The 18199-nt window shown below is 42.2% G+C and overlaps 1 protein-coding gene across 3 annotated transcripts in view; it reads left to right on the top strand.

The window, feature by feature from the left end:
* TRRAP (transformation/transcription domain associated protein) overlaps positions 1-16753 on the top strand; it is a 156664-nt gene extending 139911 nt beyond the window's left edge. For all 3 annotated transcript variants that reach the window (XM_074965259.1, XM_074965258.1, XM_074965256.1), the window contains 4 exons: positions 822-1006; positions 3393-3596; positions 4797-4991; positions 15515-16753. In XM_074965259.1, the coding sequence (XP_074821360.1) occupies positions 822-1006; positions 3393-3596; positions 4797-4991; positions 15515-15799 (869 nt within the window). In that variant the 3' untranslated portion in view covers positions 15800-16753. The remainder of the gene's footprint in view (positions 1-821; positions 1007-3392; positions 3597-4796; positions 4992-15514) is intronic.
* The last annotated feature ends 1446 nt before the right edge of the window (positions 16754-18199 follow it).

Genomic DNA, 18199 nt, shown 5'->3' with positions numbered 1-18199 from the left:
ACTAGCTACAAAAGAGCTCTAGTCTGATTCTTTCTTAACAGAAGTGCAGAATGCAAATAGCAGACATGAGTGTTGCGCGTGTTTAGAAAAAACTAGTTAGACTCAGTTCTGCAAAGCATCCAACTGGATTGTAGGCAAAATTTCAAAAGTACCTATGTCTCTAGGCTCCTGAATCACTTAGGTGCTTTTGAAAATGTTAACTATTTATACTTAGTTGAAGAGAGACGCAATCTTATCATGTGAAGGTCTGTTCTTCACAGATTCTTGCAATGTTCTTTCTCTCCAGTTGTGGGTTCTCCTCAAAGTTCTATTAAATTTTTTTGTTGTTCTTTAGAGTTTTTTTTATATATGTATTGGAGTGAGACCAGAATGATTTAATCAGATACTGAAAACGTGTGTTCACAGTAGGTAGATTAGTATCTGAAACAAAAATTCTCCTCTTTTCTACAAATAAGAGACCCAGGATGAACTGTGAATCGCCAGATTTTTACTAACATGGTTTAGCTGTAGGAAATTCAACCATCCCTTTCAGTGTGATACAGAAATGTTTTTCCCACTCAGAAATTCCTTTGCATGGTATGACATGGAGTGAAAAAGAAAATGCCTCTCTCTTTTATTAAGCTTTTTTTTTTTGTTTAACCAAGTAGTTGAATGTGCTATAGGAATAAAAATCTTCACTTGACATACTTCAGTTGATTATCACAGCAATGTTTAAGGGCTGATATCTGCATGCTGATTCTCCCATTTCTTAGTGTTTTGATTATGTATTAACTATTTTCTTTCTGTCCTTTTTTTTTTCCTGTTGCAAAATTTATTTCTAGTCCCCCGTGTTGTAGCAGTCTCTCCACAGATGCGCTTGGTTGAAGACAATCCCTCTTCTCTCTCCCTGGTGGAGATCTATAAGCAACGCTGTGCCAAGAAAGGCATTGAGCATGACAACCCTATTTCTCGTTACTATGACAGATTGGCAACAGTCCAAGCACGAGGGACACAAGCCAGCCATCAGGTATTGAATCTTTGTTTACTGTTATTCAAACTCACTTCTTAGGGGCTTTGTGACATTATACTTTGCTTTCCTTTCTCGTGTTTGCTACATACATTGTATATGTGGTGGTGGTGGTCTTTTTTACCTGATATCTCATTAGTCCCATTATCTCATCAGTATTCTGAAGAATCTCAGGAAACTTACGCCCTCAAAAAACCTCACTACCTAGTCTACTTTATTAACTACATAAGTGTAATTCTAACTAGTGTAGATAAAAACGTGGTGTTTATATTATTTTCTAGTCCGATGTCTAGTACTTCTGAAAGGTGTCAGTTGAGAGCATCAGAAGCAGAACTCCTGGCACCACAAAAACAGATACAGTATTGGTAGATGTGGTGTAAGCTTCCCCATGCTGGTTTGCTATGGTATCTGAGTCAGGTTTATCTTTTTGCATGAGGGTGCAAACATGTCATTCATGAGGCCAGGTTTTGGAAAGTGGACGTCTGTTCACAAGAAGCTGAACTGAGCCCATGGATTTATTTCACCAAAGTCAGATGCAAAGTATAGTCAGTCACCACTAACTTGAACCTAATTCATGTTTGTGTCCTGCTGAGTACAGGGCTCCATATCCTATTGTAACTCCCAGGAGCCATCCAGTGCTGATGAAATAAGGTTATTAAAGGTTTTCATTTTTTATATAAATATATATATGTCTTTCACCATGCCAGTCCAGTTTCAGATTAGTTGTGGAAATACACAATATGTTTATCTGCAGAATGTGTTGTTGCAAGAAAGTCTTCCAGCCTTTCTGTGTTACAAAACAAAATGATGTGTTACGTAACATCTGTTTCTGTTTTGAGGCTGATTCCTTCAGGTTATCAAACTTCATCGTGAACAGTCATTTAATTGAAGCCAGTATGACGATTATTCTCTTTTGAATGTAATGGAACAGATTCTAACTTTATTTCTTTTTCTAATTAATTAGGCTAGTATATGCTACAGTAATTAAATATGGTAGTAGTTTGCAGATGTTTACATCCAGGGGAGAACTGTGCTGCACAGTGTGAAATTACAGAAATAGTTGAAAGCCTGCCTTTAGTTTTACTATTGAGAGGGCACCCAGATTGTGCTAAGCACTGTCCAAACATACGTCTTTGCTCCAAAGATCTTGTGTTCTGTGTTTTTTCTCCCAGTTCCACTTACTTGTGAAAATGCCCTTCATTTCCTCATACAAACCCCTAACCAAAAAGATAAAACAGTTTTTGTAGGTCTGTGCCTGTAATGTCCCAGATGCAATTTCATACCTTTTTCCTTGTAGCCCTTTATGTGTGGAATGCCATTCTGCAAAAATCTGTCCTCTTCATATCATAATGGCTAATGAGCTGAGACTATTGCAATTGATCTGTTCAGAGCTAGTCTATGACAAATATGCTCATACCACTGTTATCCTGTCCATCCTTCTTCCTTGGTGATTTGTTAGTCTCAGCAACCGGTTAACCTGCGTCTTAAGTCAAGGGCCTAATTTAAAACCCATTGAAGTCAATGTGGGAGTCTTTCCATTGATTTCAGTGAATTTAGGATAACGCTCCAAGAGTAAAGTTTTTGGGTCAGGGACTGTTTGATCACATCTGTACAGTGCCTAGAATGGTGGGTCCCCACCGGGCTCCAGAGCCTCTGGAAATAACTAATATAACTAAAAAATAATATAACTATCAAGTCCTGAAGGGAGGATTTGAGTTCACTGCAAAGTGCTGCTTCAGCTTGGAGTGAAACTGTCCATCCCAATTTGTTTTCTTTGCCTCTTTCACAGAGTGGAAAGAAACACTTTGTATTTCCTGATTGTGGGGTATGGGATATTTGGTAGGAGTGAATTGATGCTGGTTATATTAATGAAGCTACAGCAAGAAAATTTGCTTTTGAAGATGAAGAGTTAAGTACTTCTCTACTCTGTTATATGCAAGTGCAGCAGCAGGGTGTATTGAATGTCCTTCGGATCACTCCTGATTTTTCTTGAGATGTTGAGTAGAAGGTATAATAACTGTTTGGTCTTCCGGCTTCTGTTAGATCTGTAAGCAGCTTTCTGATGTCCTTATGGTAATAATTCATCTGACATTCTCAAGGCAAAGAAACATCTCTTGTCATAACTCTGAAATGACCTTGAAACCGTTCAGGATATGCACTTTCAGAATTTCTCATATGTTTATAGAAGAGTTAGAAAAAATACTGGAATGAATGCATCTGTTTTAGAATCATGATTCCACCTTAAAATGGAACAGTTGAGGGAAGAAGAGGGGTAGTTTAGTAAAGTTAGCTCTGATATTTCATTAGTACATTTTTATGTTGACCGATCAGTAGATAGTAGTGGTTTAAAAATCACTTGTCTTAACTAAATTTGCTTTGCTTTTAGGTTCTTCGGGATATACTTAAAGAAGTGCAGAGTAACATGGTGCCACGCAGTATGCTTAAGGAATGGGCTTTACATACATTCCCAAATGCCACAGATTACTGGACGTTTCGAAAGATGTTCACAATTCAGTTGGCATTAATTGGCTTTGCAGAATTTGTCTTTCATTTAAATAGACTCAACCCTGAGATGTTACAGATTGCCCAGGTATATTGCATTCATTGAAGATGCACATTTTCTTCTTTGATAAACTGAAATTTTGTAATTAACTTTTGAAATGACTATATATTTACTATACACTGTACACTGATTTGATTTTTTTTGCGTGCGTTTATGCACCCCGTGTGTAATCAACAGAGCATTTCAGTAGGCCTCTCTCTTCACTACATGATTATACAAAATATATATCAATAATAAAAATAATAAATAAATAAATCAACAATAAAAAAATGCCATCAGTGGGCGCACACATTACACTCTAAATTCTCAGCTTTTGGAAGGACAACTCCTGTTGATCAAAAAGGGTCTCAAAAACAACATAAAAACTCTCAAATGTTCATGTAGATGTGTGTACAGTCTGATTCCCTTTTCCCCATTCTTCTCAAGCACTATCTTGACTATTTTCCTGTGTCAAATATCAAGTGGTTTTAGAGCTTCATATTCTTATGGGAAATATTCATTTTCTAATTCCATTCTCTCTCCCCTCCCTCCCCTTTGGCACTGGTATCATGTCGAACTGCAGCTTCCATTGCCAATGTTTTCTGCTTTAACATAAGCATCTAACATGAGACTTGCCAACTTCGTAGAGCAAAGATGGTATATCTTAATGTAATTTTAATGCTTGGAGAGCTATACTCTATACAACAATTAAAAGATTAATGAATCCCCACCACTCAGACATGGCTTTCAGGTGTGTACTCAGAGTGAACAATGCAGTCCTTTGCTGAGATGCAAACAGAATGAAGATTTATCTTTCTTCCCCTACTCGCTCACCCACCACAACCACAAAAGAACCTGTTCTTTATGGTTGATATTCTGATCCCATATATTTAATATGGTTCTTACTTTTCTTCTGTCTACACATGATTTGTAAGAGAATAGTATGTTTGAAATTCTAGATACCCATTGTTCAAGTATTGCTTGATCGAGAGCAAGGCGGTATTTGAACAAAGGAAATTCAGTGTTTTTTTTATTCTTACATATTTAACTTCCATCTTTGTTACAACACTTTATGCTAGGGAAATGGAAATAATTTCACTGATGCACATGGATTAAACTTACCACTCTGCTCTGAGTATTGCCAGTAAAAAAAAAAAAAAAAAAAAAAAAGTCTATTAGTGATTTTTATACGTTGATTTTCCTTTCCTTTTATAAAGATTCATGCCTCTGTCTCATTTTAAAATCTAGGATACTGGCAAGCTGAACGTGGCATACTTCCGATTTGATATTAATGATGCTACTGGTGATTTGGATGCCAATCGTCCTGTCCCATTCCGTCTTACACCAAACATTTCTGAATTCCTTACAACCATTGGCGTTTCTGGTCCATTGACTGCATCAATGATTGCAGTAGCTCGCTGTTTTGCACAGCCGAACTTTAAGGTATGTACAGTATTTACCTTTAAATAGTGTTTTACAGGCATATCACACTTGCACTATAATGGACACCTCATAGGTCAGTGTACTTGATATGCAGGAGTTCTGACTCTACTCCGTCTTGGAATGCACCACCAGAGTTGGTGGCATCCTCGCATTGGAGGAAACCGGAGAGAAGTCACCATTCTCCATCTCCAGTACCACCCAAACAGCAGAAGAAGTCAAACTAGGGTGACCAGACAGCAAATGTGAAAAAACGGGACAGGGTGTGGGGGGTAATAGGAGCCTATGTAAGAAAAAGACCCCAAAATAGGACTGTCCCTATAAAATCGGGACATCTGGTCACCCTAAGTCAAACACTTTTGCATCTTCTAGCCAGAAAAAAGGCCCCCTTCATTTTTGAGGGCTAGGTCTCTGACAGAATCAGCCAGAAGTTAGAGCTTAGCCAGCTCTGACTAGATGCTCCCCAGTACCACATTCATCATCTAGCATTGTAAAGTTGTGGTCTCCAGCACCACTTCCTCCTAATCCCTGGAGGAGGCCAGTGTCTCTGAATTTTCCTCTATGGTTTCTGACAATAAGGTGTACCAGGAACTTAATGAAAAGAATAGTCATCTCCTGGGTGCACAGCTGGAACCAGTCCAAGACTATGCATATAAGTTAGAAGACGTTTTGCAGGCCCTGCTAACTTGGCTTTACCTGTCATTGAGGCCATCTTAGGTCCTACCAAAATCCTTTAGCAAATTCCCTCCCCTTTGACATCCACTGCCAAAAGGACAGGGAAGAGTTACGAAGTTTCTTCTCCGGGTCATTAGTATTTTTATTCACGCCCAACCCCAAGATCTTTGGTAGTAACAGCTGTGAATGAAAAGGCAAGACAAATCTAGCCCCAAAGACACAAAGAAATTAGATTTGTTTGGGAGAAAAGTTTATATATCATCAGGATTGCAGTTTAGAATTGCTCACTATAACCACTTTTACTGGGATTAAGTGTTGAAATTTGTGGACAAGTTGCCAGATCATGCCAAAGAGGAATACAGAGCACTTGTGACTGAGGGCCACCTGGTGGCAAGAACATCCTTATAGGCTGCCTTAGATGAGGCAGATTTAGCAGCTTGAATAATGGCAATAATGGTCACTATGCATCATGCTTATTGGCTGCAAACAGCTGGCATTCCAACCAAAGTCCAACAGACAATTGAGGATTTGCCTTTCGAAGGCATAGATTTATTTTTCAGAGAAGACAAAGCTCTGCATTGTCTTGAAGATTCTAGGGCAACTCTAAAGTTTTTGGGCATTTGCATCCAAGCCCTAAGAGAAAGCAGTTCTGTCTCCAGGTCCTGTAAAAGTACCTGTTCTATCCTTCAAGTCAGCTGGACCAAATCTAGGAGGTGCCAAAAGACTCAAAGAGGACCACAACCTCCTCCGCCACCTCTAACAACAGCTGCTATCTTTAAACAATCTTATAGCATTTAAGCAGTCTGATTCCTTAGTTGAGGCCAGCATACCACTCACTCTGATTTCCCCTCCCTTTGGCAGCATGTTGTTCCACTCATCAGCGGGTACTAAGCACATTGGAACTGGGATAAACCCTACACTTTTCCTCTGTTTTCCATTCTCTTTCCTCCCCGCCGCATCCCTTGTCAGGAACTTTTTTCGCAAGACTTCTAATTCAAGAAGTTCAACCTCTGTTACAATTCGGGGCCGCAGAAGAAGAGATTCTGTTCCCATTATTTTCTCATTCCAAAGGCCAAGAGAGGCCTCAGACCTGTCTTAGACCTGCAAAAACTCAACAAATACATTTTTAAAGAAGTTTTGTGTGGTTACCCAAGCATCTATTATCTCATCCCTAGATCCTAGTGACTAGTTTGCTGCCCTCTACTTAAAGGATGCCTACTTCCGTGTGGCCATTCACCAGAGTCACAGGAGCTTTTTAAGGTTTATTGTAGCAGATAGTTATCAGTTTACAGACCTTGCCTTTGGCCTGTCTTCAGCCCCTCAAGTCTCCACAAAGTGCATGGCAGTCATTGCAGCACATCTCAAGAAAGTAGGTGTCCAGGTATGCCCATGTTTGGTTGGTTTGAGGTCAGTCAAGGGAGCAAATGGAGGTAGCCATCAAAAAGCTCCAGTCCTCTACAGTCTGTGGTGGTTGCCTTTGTTCGTAGGGCCTGTTGATCAGCAAGGGCACATCAGTTGTTCTGCCTCTGCAGAGAATCCAATTCATAGTAGCAGTTCTCGATTCTATAACTGCAAGAGCATATTTACTTCAGGCCTGGCTTCAAGGAATATTGAACCTTTGCAGGGGCTTCAAGGTGTATCCTTGTACAGCAGTGAGGAATTTTCTGAGACTTCTAGGTCACATGGCAGCTTGTACATAAGTAAAGTCTGGCATGCTGAGTCACTTAAGAGTTATTCAGAGCTGGTCTGTCATTCTTTTTTGTTAGCTGTATGTACTAATTCATGTTCCTGCAAATGTCTTCTTGTCCCTGGATTAGTGGGTTGGACCCCACCAGGGTTTGGAAGGCGGGTTTCTTTTTTCCGCAACTCTTCCCTCCATGCCCCTGGTCATAGATGTTTTGTGTCTCAGATGGGGAGCTCATGTAGGGGACCTCCAGACTCAGGGACTCTGGTCAAATAAAGATCTGTCTCTGCACATCAGTGCTGAAGAACTTTGAGCTATCCACCTGGTATGTCAGGTTTTTCTCCCTCACATCAGAGGTGATACTGTGCAGGTAGTCATGGATAACACTGCTGTTCCATTTGAACAAGCAGGGAGGTGCCAGATTATTCCCCCTTTGCCAAGAGGAAATGAACCTATAGACTGTCTACATTCACGCAATTACACTCAAAGCATCTCATCTCCCAGGGGGGGTCCAAAAATATCTTGCACACCATTTCAGCACAACATTCAGCAGAGATCATAATTAGTTCTTCAGATCTGACATAGCAAAGTCCATTTTCAGCCTTGGGGAATGCCAGAAATAGATCTCTTCATCACCTGACAACAGGAAGTGTCACCTGTTCTGTTCAAGGGCAAGTCACAGTGCAAGGTCTTTGTCAGACATTTTCCTGTTGTCCTGGATGGGGGGAAATTCTGTATGCTTTTCCTTCCAGTCCCAATGGTACTAAGAGTTTTGTGCAAACTCAAGCAGAATCACACCAGTCTAATTTTAATAGCACCAGCCCAGCTTTGACATCATTGGTTCTCTGACTTGTTGAGTCTTTCAATTCGAGATCCCACATCTCTCCCTCAGTCTTGTATATAGTTTCACGGAACCACAGCCAGTCACTGCATCTCAACTCTCAGAGCCTACATCAAACGGCTTGGATATTTGGTGGCTAACTGTTCCTTTGGGGTTCAAAACATTTTCTTAACTAGTGGGAATTCTTCCACAAGGTATATTTACCTCAGGAAATGGCAGAGATTCTCCATGTGGTTCCGGCAGAAAGGTACTTCTCCTTTTTAGGCTCCCATACATTTTATTCTGGCTTTCTTGCTTCACCTAGAGGTAAAAGGACTCTCTATTAATAGCTGCCACATAAAAACTTAGGGTATCTCCTCATTCCATCCTATGACGGAAGATTTTTTTCCCTACCCTATGACTATTGGATTTTTGAAAGGATTGTACAGACTCTTCCCTACTGTAATTGATCCCACGCTATCATGTCATTTAAATTTGGTTCTATCAATTTTAATAGGACCCCCTTTTGAGCCTGTATGTGCCCCCTTTCTCATCTCAATGGGGATAGCATTCCTATAAATAGCATTACTTCTGCCAGGAGGGTAGGAGAACTACAGACTTTGGTTGCTGATCCTCCTTATTTGGTGTCTTTTATAAAGATAAAATTAGTTTACGTCTGCACCCTAAAAGTCTCACTAAAGTGGTGCTTTCATCTGAATCAGGCTACATATGTAACAACCTTTTTTCTGAAACCTCACTCTCTCATAAAGACAAGGAAACACTCTATAGTTTGGATGTCCATAGGCTAAGACTTTTACCTGGAGTGGACAAAACAGTTTAATGTTTCTGCAATTATTTAATTCCTTTGATGACCAGGTGAAGAGTCAGTGGGTCTCTTTGCAGATCTCCTCCTGTATTATCTTTGCTATGATATTGATAAGGTCCAACCACCTCAGAGTTTTAGCACACACTGCAAGAGCTCAGGAAGCGTTGAGTGCTTTCTTAGGTCAAACATCAGTGACATTTACAGGTCTGCGACTTGGTCATCTCTTCATACCTTCACCACTCATTATGCTGTCTCCCAGGCCTTAAGAGATGGTGCTAGATTTGGGAGAGTGGTGTTGTGTAGTCCTTGTTTAGGTAGACTCTGATACCTTCCTCCTGGAACTGCTTGAGAGTCACCTGAGGTGGAATGGACATGTGCAAGCACTCAAAGAAAAGATGGTTACATACCTGTTTCATAACTGTTGCTCTTCAAGATGTGTTGCACATCTCCTTTCCTCTTTCCCCTCTACATTTGAGTAAAAGAAAATATATGCCTCCAGTGTGAAGGAACTGTGGGGAGCGGTTGGCTCTGCCCCTTTATACCCTCAACTATCAGCACGAACGTGTGGTGGATGCAAGCACCAGCCATCAGGTATCACTGTGGGGAAAAGATCTCAAGCTTTGGTGAAATGACACGCAAACACCTGAAATGGAATGGACATGTACAACACATCCAAAAAAAAAACAAACAAAAAAAATCAGTTACTGAGCAGGTATGTAACCGTTCTTTACAGATTCTGAGAACGCCACAATAACTTCTTAAATATTACATCAGCACCAATACAAAGGCCAGTTGAAATCTCTGTAGTTTTAGTCAGAATACATAAGGTTGGAATAATTTCACTCTAAAATCACTGTTTGCTCAATCAAATTAATATGAACCAGTTGTTTTTATCATCCTAGCTTTGTAAGTCCTTGAAAATCTAAAAATGACAAATATAGCATCATTTAGATCCTTAAGAGTATACTGGGAATAGAAAAACATCGTGACACCTCATTAGCAGAGTAGGATGTTGAAAATACATTGTTGCTTTGATGGACTTTGGCTCTTGACACGTTGTAGTTTACTAAAGAAATTGGCTTAATTCCTTTTAAATTCTAATGCTTTACAAAAATGAGACATCTTGCAGTTAGGCAGCAATTTGCACCAAACAGCATTGCACAAAACACATTGTAGTTACTTTTTTTTTTTTTTTTTTTTTTTTAGCAATTAGGCATTCTCATACAGTGTGTGGTGGTTACCTTTAAAATTCAAATGGGTAAAGGTGAGTTCCTGATGTGACATTTTCCGTCTTTGTAGAACAGAAAGCAGGTGCAGTGTGTTTTTCCATAATTAAGCCACTTACAGGTTGACTTTACATATGTTTTAGGCCATGTTTATACATGCAGACAAATTTTCAGATGTGGCCTTCAATGTGTGTGTGTCTCAGTTTTTGCATGTACAACTGGAAACACCATAAGCCTGACTTTCATGGGTGCTGAGCACCCACAACTCCCCTTGACTTTATTTGGAGGTATGGAAGCACAGCACTTGTAACACTCAGATTGAGCACCTAGTAACATTGACTACTTTTGAAAATGTGGCTTGGCTTTTAACCTTAGTAAGCTGAATTCCTTTAATTCTTTTTCTTCAAAATACTGTTTTGATTAGAGATACCTGGGATGCCTAGAAAGACTTGGTTTTATAAACTATAACTCTTAGCATCAAAAGCTCAGACTGCTGGCATTTATACCTTACTATCAAGAAATGAGCTGCTAAGGGATGAGGGAAAATAGAAAACTGTTTTTTGTGTATTTCCTCTCAGTAACGACAGGGTGTCCTTAGGATGCCAGTTAGTTGAAATTTTAAAAATTCAGTTCAGAAATCCACAGTTAAAACAAGTCAAAACAAGAAATTACAATTTGTGGGACAATAACTACTAATTACGTTCAGCTGAAATATGCTGCATTTACATAGGTGGGTAGGATGTGGGACCAGAATTTCCTTTCCAGACTTTAGTGGTAAGAGTCATATCTGATATCATTCAGCTAGTTATTTCTATTCTAGAACAATATTTTTCCTGAAATAAACCTTCATGTTCTTGTTGGGCAAAAATGTGTGTGTGATGCATAGAAAATAGTGTGTGTGTAAAAATGTATTTGGTTTTGTAGTTCAGCTATGTAGAAATAATTTCATAGCTTTTTATAAATCCTTTTTGGAAAAAAAATCTCTCTTAGAGAACAAAAGAATTTGTTAAACAACACTTAAAGCTTACTGAAAGTCTTAGTGTACGTCTGCAGTACGAAATTATTTCGAAATTCTATTCGAATTTTCGGAAGCTATTTTATACATTCGGTCTTCTGCGTTCCCACTAAAGCGTGTGAATTCGGCGGAGTGTGTCCACAGTACCAAGGCTGGCATCGAATGTCAGAGCGGTGCACTGTGGGTAGCGTTCCCGCAGTCCCCGCCACCCATTGGAATTCTGGGTTAAGCTCCCAGTGCACGATGGGGCAAAAACATTCTCGCAGGTGTTTCTCGGTGTGTGTCGTCAGTCGCTCCTCCCTTCGTGAAAGCTACGGCAGACAATCGTTTCGCGCCTATTTGGCGTGCAGATGCCATACTGCTTTCAGCAGATGGTGCACCGCTGCTCTCCTGCTACTATGAATCCACCTCTCATTTCCTCTTATCTTCCTATGTAATCTCTACTATCTGTTCTCTCTCTTCCTCATCGAACGCTTCCGCTGCCAACTCTGCTCGGCCATCGTGAACCGAGCAACACAGCTTCCGCTGCCAACTCTGCTCTCCTGCTATTGCCACGCTTCTGAGCTTCTCCATGTCGTCTGTCCTGGGCTTCCGCCTCCATGAAAACTACAGAAGACAACCATTTCCCGCCTTTTTTTTGGCTATCGTGAACCAAACAGCACCTCTTCCGCTGTCACTCTGCTCTCCTACGTTTCACACCCTTTTTCTAGGATTACCCATGCAGGCACCATAGCCATGGAGCCCACTCAGATGTCCGCTGCAGTTTTGACCATTGTAAATACCTCATGCATTATCCAGCAGTATGTGCAGTACCTGCAAAACCGGGCAAGGAAGCAGCGACAGCGCGATTATGACAGTGATAAGGACATGGACACAGACGTTCCTAGAAGCACGGCATGTGGCGATTGGGAGATCATGGTGGTGTTGGGCCAGGTTCATGCTGTGGAACACCGATTCTGGGCCTGGGAAACAAGCACAGACTGGTGGGACCACATAGTGTTGCAGATGTGGGATGATTCCCAGTGGCTGAGAAACTTTCGTATGCGAAGGGCCACTTTCATGGAACTTTGTGACTTGCTGTCCCCTGCCCTGAAGCGCAAAGACACCAAAATGAGAACAGCCCTCACAGTTGAGAAGCGAGTGGCCATAGCCCTGTGGAAGCTTGCAACACCCGACAGCTACCGGTCAGTTGGGAATCAGTTTGGAGTGGGGAAATCTACTGTGGGGGCTGCTGTGCTGCAAGTAGCCAACACTATCATTGACCAGCTGCTATCAAGGGTATTGATTTTGGGAAATGTGCAGGCCATTGTGGATGGCTTTAATGCTCTGGGGTTTAATGCTCTGGGCGGGGCGATAGACAGAATGAATATCCCTGTCTTGGCCCCAAAACACCGGGGTGGCCACTATGTAAACCGCAAGGGGTACTTTTCCATGGTGCTGCAAGCACTGGTGGATCACAAGGGACATTTCACCGACATCAGTGTGGGATGGCCGGGAAAGGTGCATGACTCTCGCATCTTCAGGAACTCTGGTCTGTTTGAACAGCTGCAAGAAGGAACTTACTCCCCAGAGCAGAAAATTACTGTTGGGGATTTTGAAATGCCTATAGTTATCCTCGGGGATCCAGCCTACCCCTTAATGCAATGGCTCATGAAGCCGTACACAGGCAGCTTGGACAGTAGTAAGGAGCAGTTCAACTATAGGCTGAGCAAGTGCAGAATGGTGGTAGAATGTGCGTTTGGACGTTTGAAAGCGCGCTGGCGCAGTTTACTGACTCAGTTAGACCTCAGCGAATCCAATATTCCAGTTGTAATTGCTGCTTGTTGTGTGCTCCACAATATCTGTGAGAGAAAGGGGGAAACATTTATGGCGGGGTGGGAGGTTGAGGCAACTCGCCTGGCGGCCAGTTTCACACCGCCAGACAACAGGGTGATTAGAAGAGCGCAGCAGGGCGCGCTGCACATCAGAGAAGCTTTGAAAGCCAATTTCATGACTGGCCAGGGTACAGTGTGACAGTTGTCTGTTTCTCTTAAAGTTACCCGCCCTTATACATATGAAAGGAAATAAAGGCACAGTTGTTTAAAAAACGTTCTTTATTATTTGTTGCACAAAACACTGAGAAAAATCAGAAGCTAGACAGGAGAGGGGGGATATTGGGTTAGGGGGGAGGAGGAGGAGGGAAGGACAAGTCCAGAAACCAAATCAAAATTTAGGATATGCCAGTTTTCTGCTGCTTGTGCAGTCCTCTGGGGTTGACTGTGTGGGTCCCTGTAGCCTCCCACCCCGTGTTCTTGGGCGTCTGGGTGAGGAGGCTATGGAACTTGGGGAGGAGGGAGGGCGGTTATACAGGGGCTGCAGCGGCAGTCTGTGGTCTTGCTCTGCTGTATGGTGGATCTAATGCGGGAAAGGCAGCATGTCAGTTTGCTCCCCCATGAGCTTGACCATAGCATCCTGCCTGCTCTCATTGTGCACGTCCCTCCTCTCTTCGTATTCATGTAACGCTTTACGCGACTCCGCAATTGCTTGCCTCCATGCATTCAGCTGGGCCCTGTCAGTGCGGGAGGACTGCATGAGCTCGGCAAACATGTCGTCCCGAGTTCGTTTTTTCCGCCTTCTAATCTGGACCAGCCTCTGGGGCAGAGTAGATAGGGGCCACGTTGAAACATTTGCACCTGCTGCAGGAGGAGAAAAAGGGAGGGTAGTATTTTAAAAGATACATTTTAGAGAACAAAGGGGGACACTCTTTCTCAGTGAAACAGGCAATTCATAGTACACAGCACATGTTCGTTCTGTACAAGGTTGCATTTTGCCTCTTATACTGAAGTATCTGCCATTTTGGTGTGAGTAAGCCATCGCGTGCGGCTGGGCAACAGAATTCAGCTTGCAGGCAGCTATGGTAAGCCCTAGGGGCACGTGGGATTCTGCTTCTTCTGCATTCATTTCAAAGCTTTCAAACTGCTGGGCCCCGTTTCCCATAGCAAGCAATGCCTGGTGGGCTTTTCATATAAAAGGAGGGCCTGCGGGCTCTCTGGGATGATTGCTTCACACAACACCCTTCCTTCCTGCCCCTCCCCCCCCCCTCCGCCCACTGCATGGCTACGATGAGGCTCTGAGCAGGGATGAGCCCTTTAAAGCGAACAGCCCAGCACGGCTGGGTTTCCCTCACCGCGTGGCTCCGATCAGGCTCTCACTCACCAGAAGTGCCTTCTCCAGGGTCATGGTTCGGGAGCATTCCTTGGGAGTGGGGGGAGGCTATTGGCTCCAGCGTTAAGGATAGTTCCTGGCTGCGGGGGGGAAACGGATTCCCCACTTGCTGCCTGTGCACTGTCCTCCTCCTCCTCTTCGTCCTCCAAAAACTCATCTTCCTTGCTTCGTGCTACTCCCCCCTTGCAGGTGTCCATGGACAGTGGTGGGGTAATGGTGGCGTCACCCCCCATAATTGCATGCAGCTCACAGTAGAAGTGGCATATATGGGGCTGTGACCCAGAGTGCCCGTTCGCCTACCTGGCTTTTTGGTACACTTGCCTGAGCTCCTTGATTTTTGTATGACACTGCTCTGTGTCCCTGGAGAGTCTCTTTCCGTCATGGCCCTGGAGACTTTAGCGTACGTATTTGCATTTTTTTTTTTTTTTTTTGGACGTAGTTCTGCCATAACAGATTTGTCTCCCCAACATGCGATGAGACTCAGTACCTCCCATTCGTACCATGCTGGAGCTTGTCTGCAAATCCGGGACTGCGTGGTCTCTTGTGATGGTGGACTCTGCATGATCGCCTGTGATGGTGGACTGTGCTGATGGTGACCAAACAGGAAATTCAAAAGTTCCTGGGGCTTTTACTGACTACCTGGCTAGTGCATCGGAGTTGAGAGTGTTGTCCAGCGCGGTCACAAGGAAGCATTCTGGGATGGCTCCCAGAGGCCAATAACGTTGAATTCCATCCATAGTACCTGTAATCCGGAACTGCGATCTCTATTTTAGCGCTACTCCACTTGCAGAGGTGGAGTACAGAAATCTGATTAAAGAGCCCTTTTTAAATCGAAAAAAACTGGTTTGGTCATGTGGACGGAATCAGTTTTATTTCGAAGTAACTCGGTTAATTCCGAAATAACCATGTTTTGTAGACCAGGCCTTAGTCCTCTGAAGCAACCAGCCCCTAAAGGGTTAAGATTACAAAGAGACCAAAATGTCAAGATGTAATTTATTACAATTTAGTTAAAAAACTATAGTCTCTTGACACTTCTTCTAGTTAAACATAATTATCTAATTTTCTCCTTCATGCAGGTTGATGGCATCCTGAAAACTGTGCTACGGGATGAAATAATTGCTTGGCACAAGAAAACACAAGAGGATACTTCCTCTCCACTCTCAGCAGCCGGGCAACCTGAAAACATGGACAGTCAGCAGCTGGTTTCACTAGTTCAAAAAGCTGTTACTGCTATCATGACTCGACTACATAATCTTGCTCAGTTTGAAGGAGGAGAAAGCAAAGTCAACACTCTTGTAGCAGCTGCAAATAGCTTGGATAATCTCTGTCGTATGGATCCTGCCTGGCACCCTTGGCTGTAACTTGAAATTTAGATCTCTCTTTTGCTGCTCTTGTGTTGTGAGCCATGTATCCTGGTAAGAAGAAAATGTGAAGAATTCATTTCAAACCATGGCTTACCCGTCACTGCCTTTTTCATCAGTCTTCATTTTAATCATGTTTACAGAAATACTACAGTTTTAGTGTTTTAAGTTAATTTCATGACAGCGGTATTTCATGTACAAAGAAATGTGCTGATTTATTATTCAAAGACAACTTCCACAAATAGCTTAAAACGAGGGGGCGAGACTTAAAATGTGTACAGACGAATTTGATAACAAGTGCTGTAATACTGGCACTGTTAGATTTTTAGGAATGGCATATCCTAAATCTGCAGCATGTAAACTTTTTATACACTTTAAGAAACCAGTATTCCCAGATCTTCGATTTTACTTGGTGAAATTTTACTAAATTTTCCTTCATTATACTACTATGAAGGGACACGTGAACTGTTTAAATACTATCCGTTTTAATCCTTTCAGAAATTTACATCAGCTAAGTTGGTTTGTACAGAGATTTTTGTAACAAAAATGTATAGCAATGACTTTTTTTGGTTAGGCACTCAGAAAAATGATGAAAAATTTGCTGGCTTTTCTTGGAGCCCAAGTTATGTACAGTGAAAGTGTAAGCAATTTTGGATATTTAGTTAAATGTTTGACTATGTATAAAAGGGAGTTTATAAAGAGGAGGGGAAAGTCATCCATTGATACATGTATGTGATGTAAATGGTATAAAGAAAAGCAAAAGGAGCTATAAAATGAACCAGTCTGATACTTTCGATTAGACTTCTATAGATACTGTAGCTTCCTCAGAAAGAAACTGTTTCAATTTCTTCGTAATTTCAAAAACATCAGTTTAATGTTTTATTTGAGTCTTTCTGTTCTGTTAGCATTTTTATAAACCTGCAGTGTTGAGAATGTTATGCTTAAATTTGTACAGGGTGATTTTTTCAAAATAAATATTTTGTAAAATGTTCTATGGTACTTATGTCAATGTAGTGTATTTTTAGGTACAGGAAAATGAAATAAGTGGAAAAGGACCCACATCATGGGTAATACTATAAATGAAGTAAAAATTGCCTGCATCTGAACATAGGTAATTGTATTATTGGGAGTTGTATATAACTAGTTCTTCTTTGAGTGATTGTATTGTATTCCACTGAGTATTATGCACCAAGAGCCAGAGCTTTTCAAAGTAGCATTGCTCGGCAGTCCACACGTGTCCTTGTACAGTAGAATGTTAGAGTTACGAACTGACCAATCAACCACACACCTCATTTGGAACCGGAAGTACACAATCAGGCAGCAGCAAAAAAAAAGCAAGTGCAGTACTGTGTAAAACATAAAGGGAAAGCAACATTTTTCTTCCTAGGGCAATGGCGATGTACACGCCATACCCTTCGCCTGCCTGCATCTTTGCTGTCTACAGCTATGACTGCAAGGAGTCTGTTGTCCTATGCATCAATCCATGGGCACCATACTCAGCGCTCCATTGGAGGTTCTCTCTCCTTTTTGGTGGTGGACAGACCCACTACAAATCTGCTCTGGGATGCCCTTCCTCCCATCCTTACCGACCATGATAGTCATAACAGATGCATCACTCAGGCTAGGGCACGCACACTGGAGATCACATGACATAAGGCACCTGGACCACGTGAGAGACCAGGATGCACATAAACATACTCTAACTTATGACAATATGCAAAGCATGCCATTTGTTTTTACCGGTTATCCACTATCGTCACGTCCTCGTCATGTTATATACCACCACCACCACAGTATACTATATAAACAAACAAGGGGGCACAAGGAACAGTGCTGTGTATGGAGGTGATTCGTCTCTGGGAATGGTGCATCGCACAATGTTTTGTCAGCAACCTACCTGCCCGGCACCCAGAATGTGATCGCAGATTCAGCAGGAACTTTGCAACTGACCACAAATGGGAGTTGCACAACACGATAATCACAGACATCTTTGGTTGCTGGGGTACATGAATCAGAGACCTTTCTGCATCACACACCAACACCAGGTGCACCCAATATTGCTTCAGAGGAGGACTCTGTCCACTTACTGGGTGATGTGCTGGTCGTTGATTGGGCGAACTACACCTCTCCTCCCCCCACACACGCATTCCTACTCTATCCTCCACAAACTCCAGCAGAAGAGAGCGAGAGCTATTGTGGTCGCTCTGTTCTGGCCTCGCCAATTCTGTTTCCTCTTCTCTGCATGTCAAAACAACCTAGAAATATCTGGAGCAGGAGTGGAGAACTGCTGACACAACACAACGGCAGACTTAGAGTCCATGGATCTGGATGACTACTCCTGATGCATGGTTTGGATGGACACCTCCATTAGTATGAGAATGCTCATTGGCAGTGCAAGAT

This window comes from Natator depressus, chromosome 10 (genome assembly GCF_965152275.1).
Source record: "Natator depressus isolate rNatDep1 chromosome 10, rNatDep2.hap1, whole genome shotgun sequence".
Taxonomy (NCBI): domain Eukaryota; kingdom Metazoa; phylum Chordata; order Testudines; family Cheloniidae; genus Natator; species Natator depressus.
The sequence above is the reverse complement of the archived record's forward strand: the minus strand, read 5'-3'. Positions and strand labels throughout refer to the sequence as shown.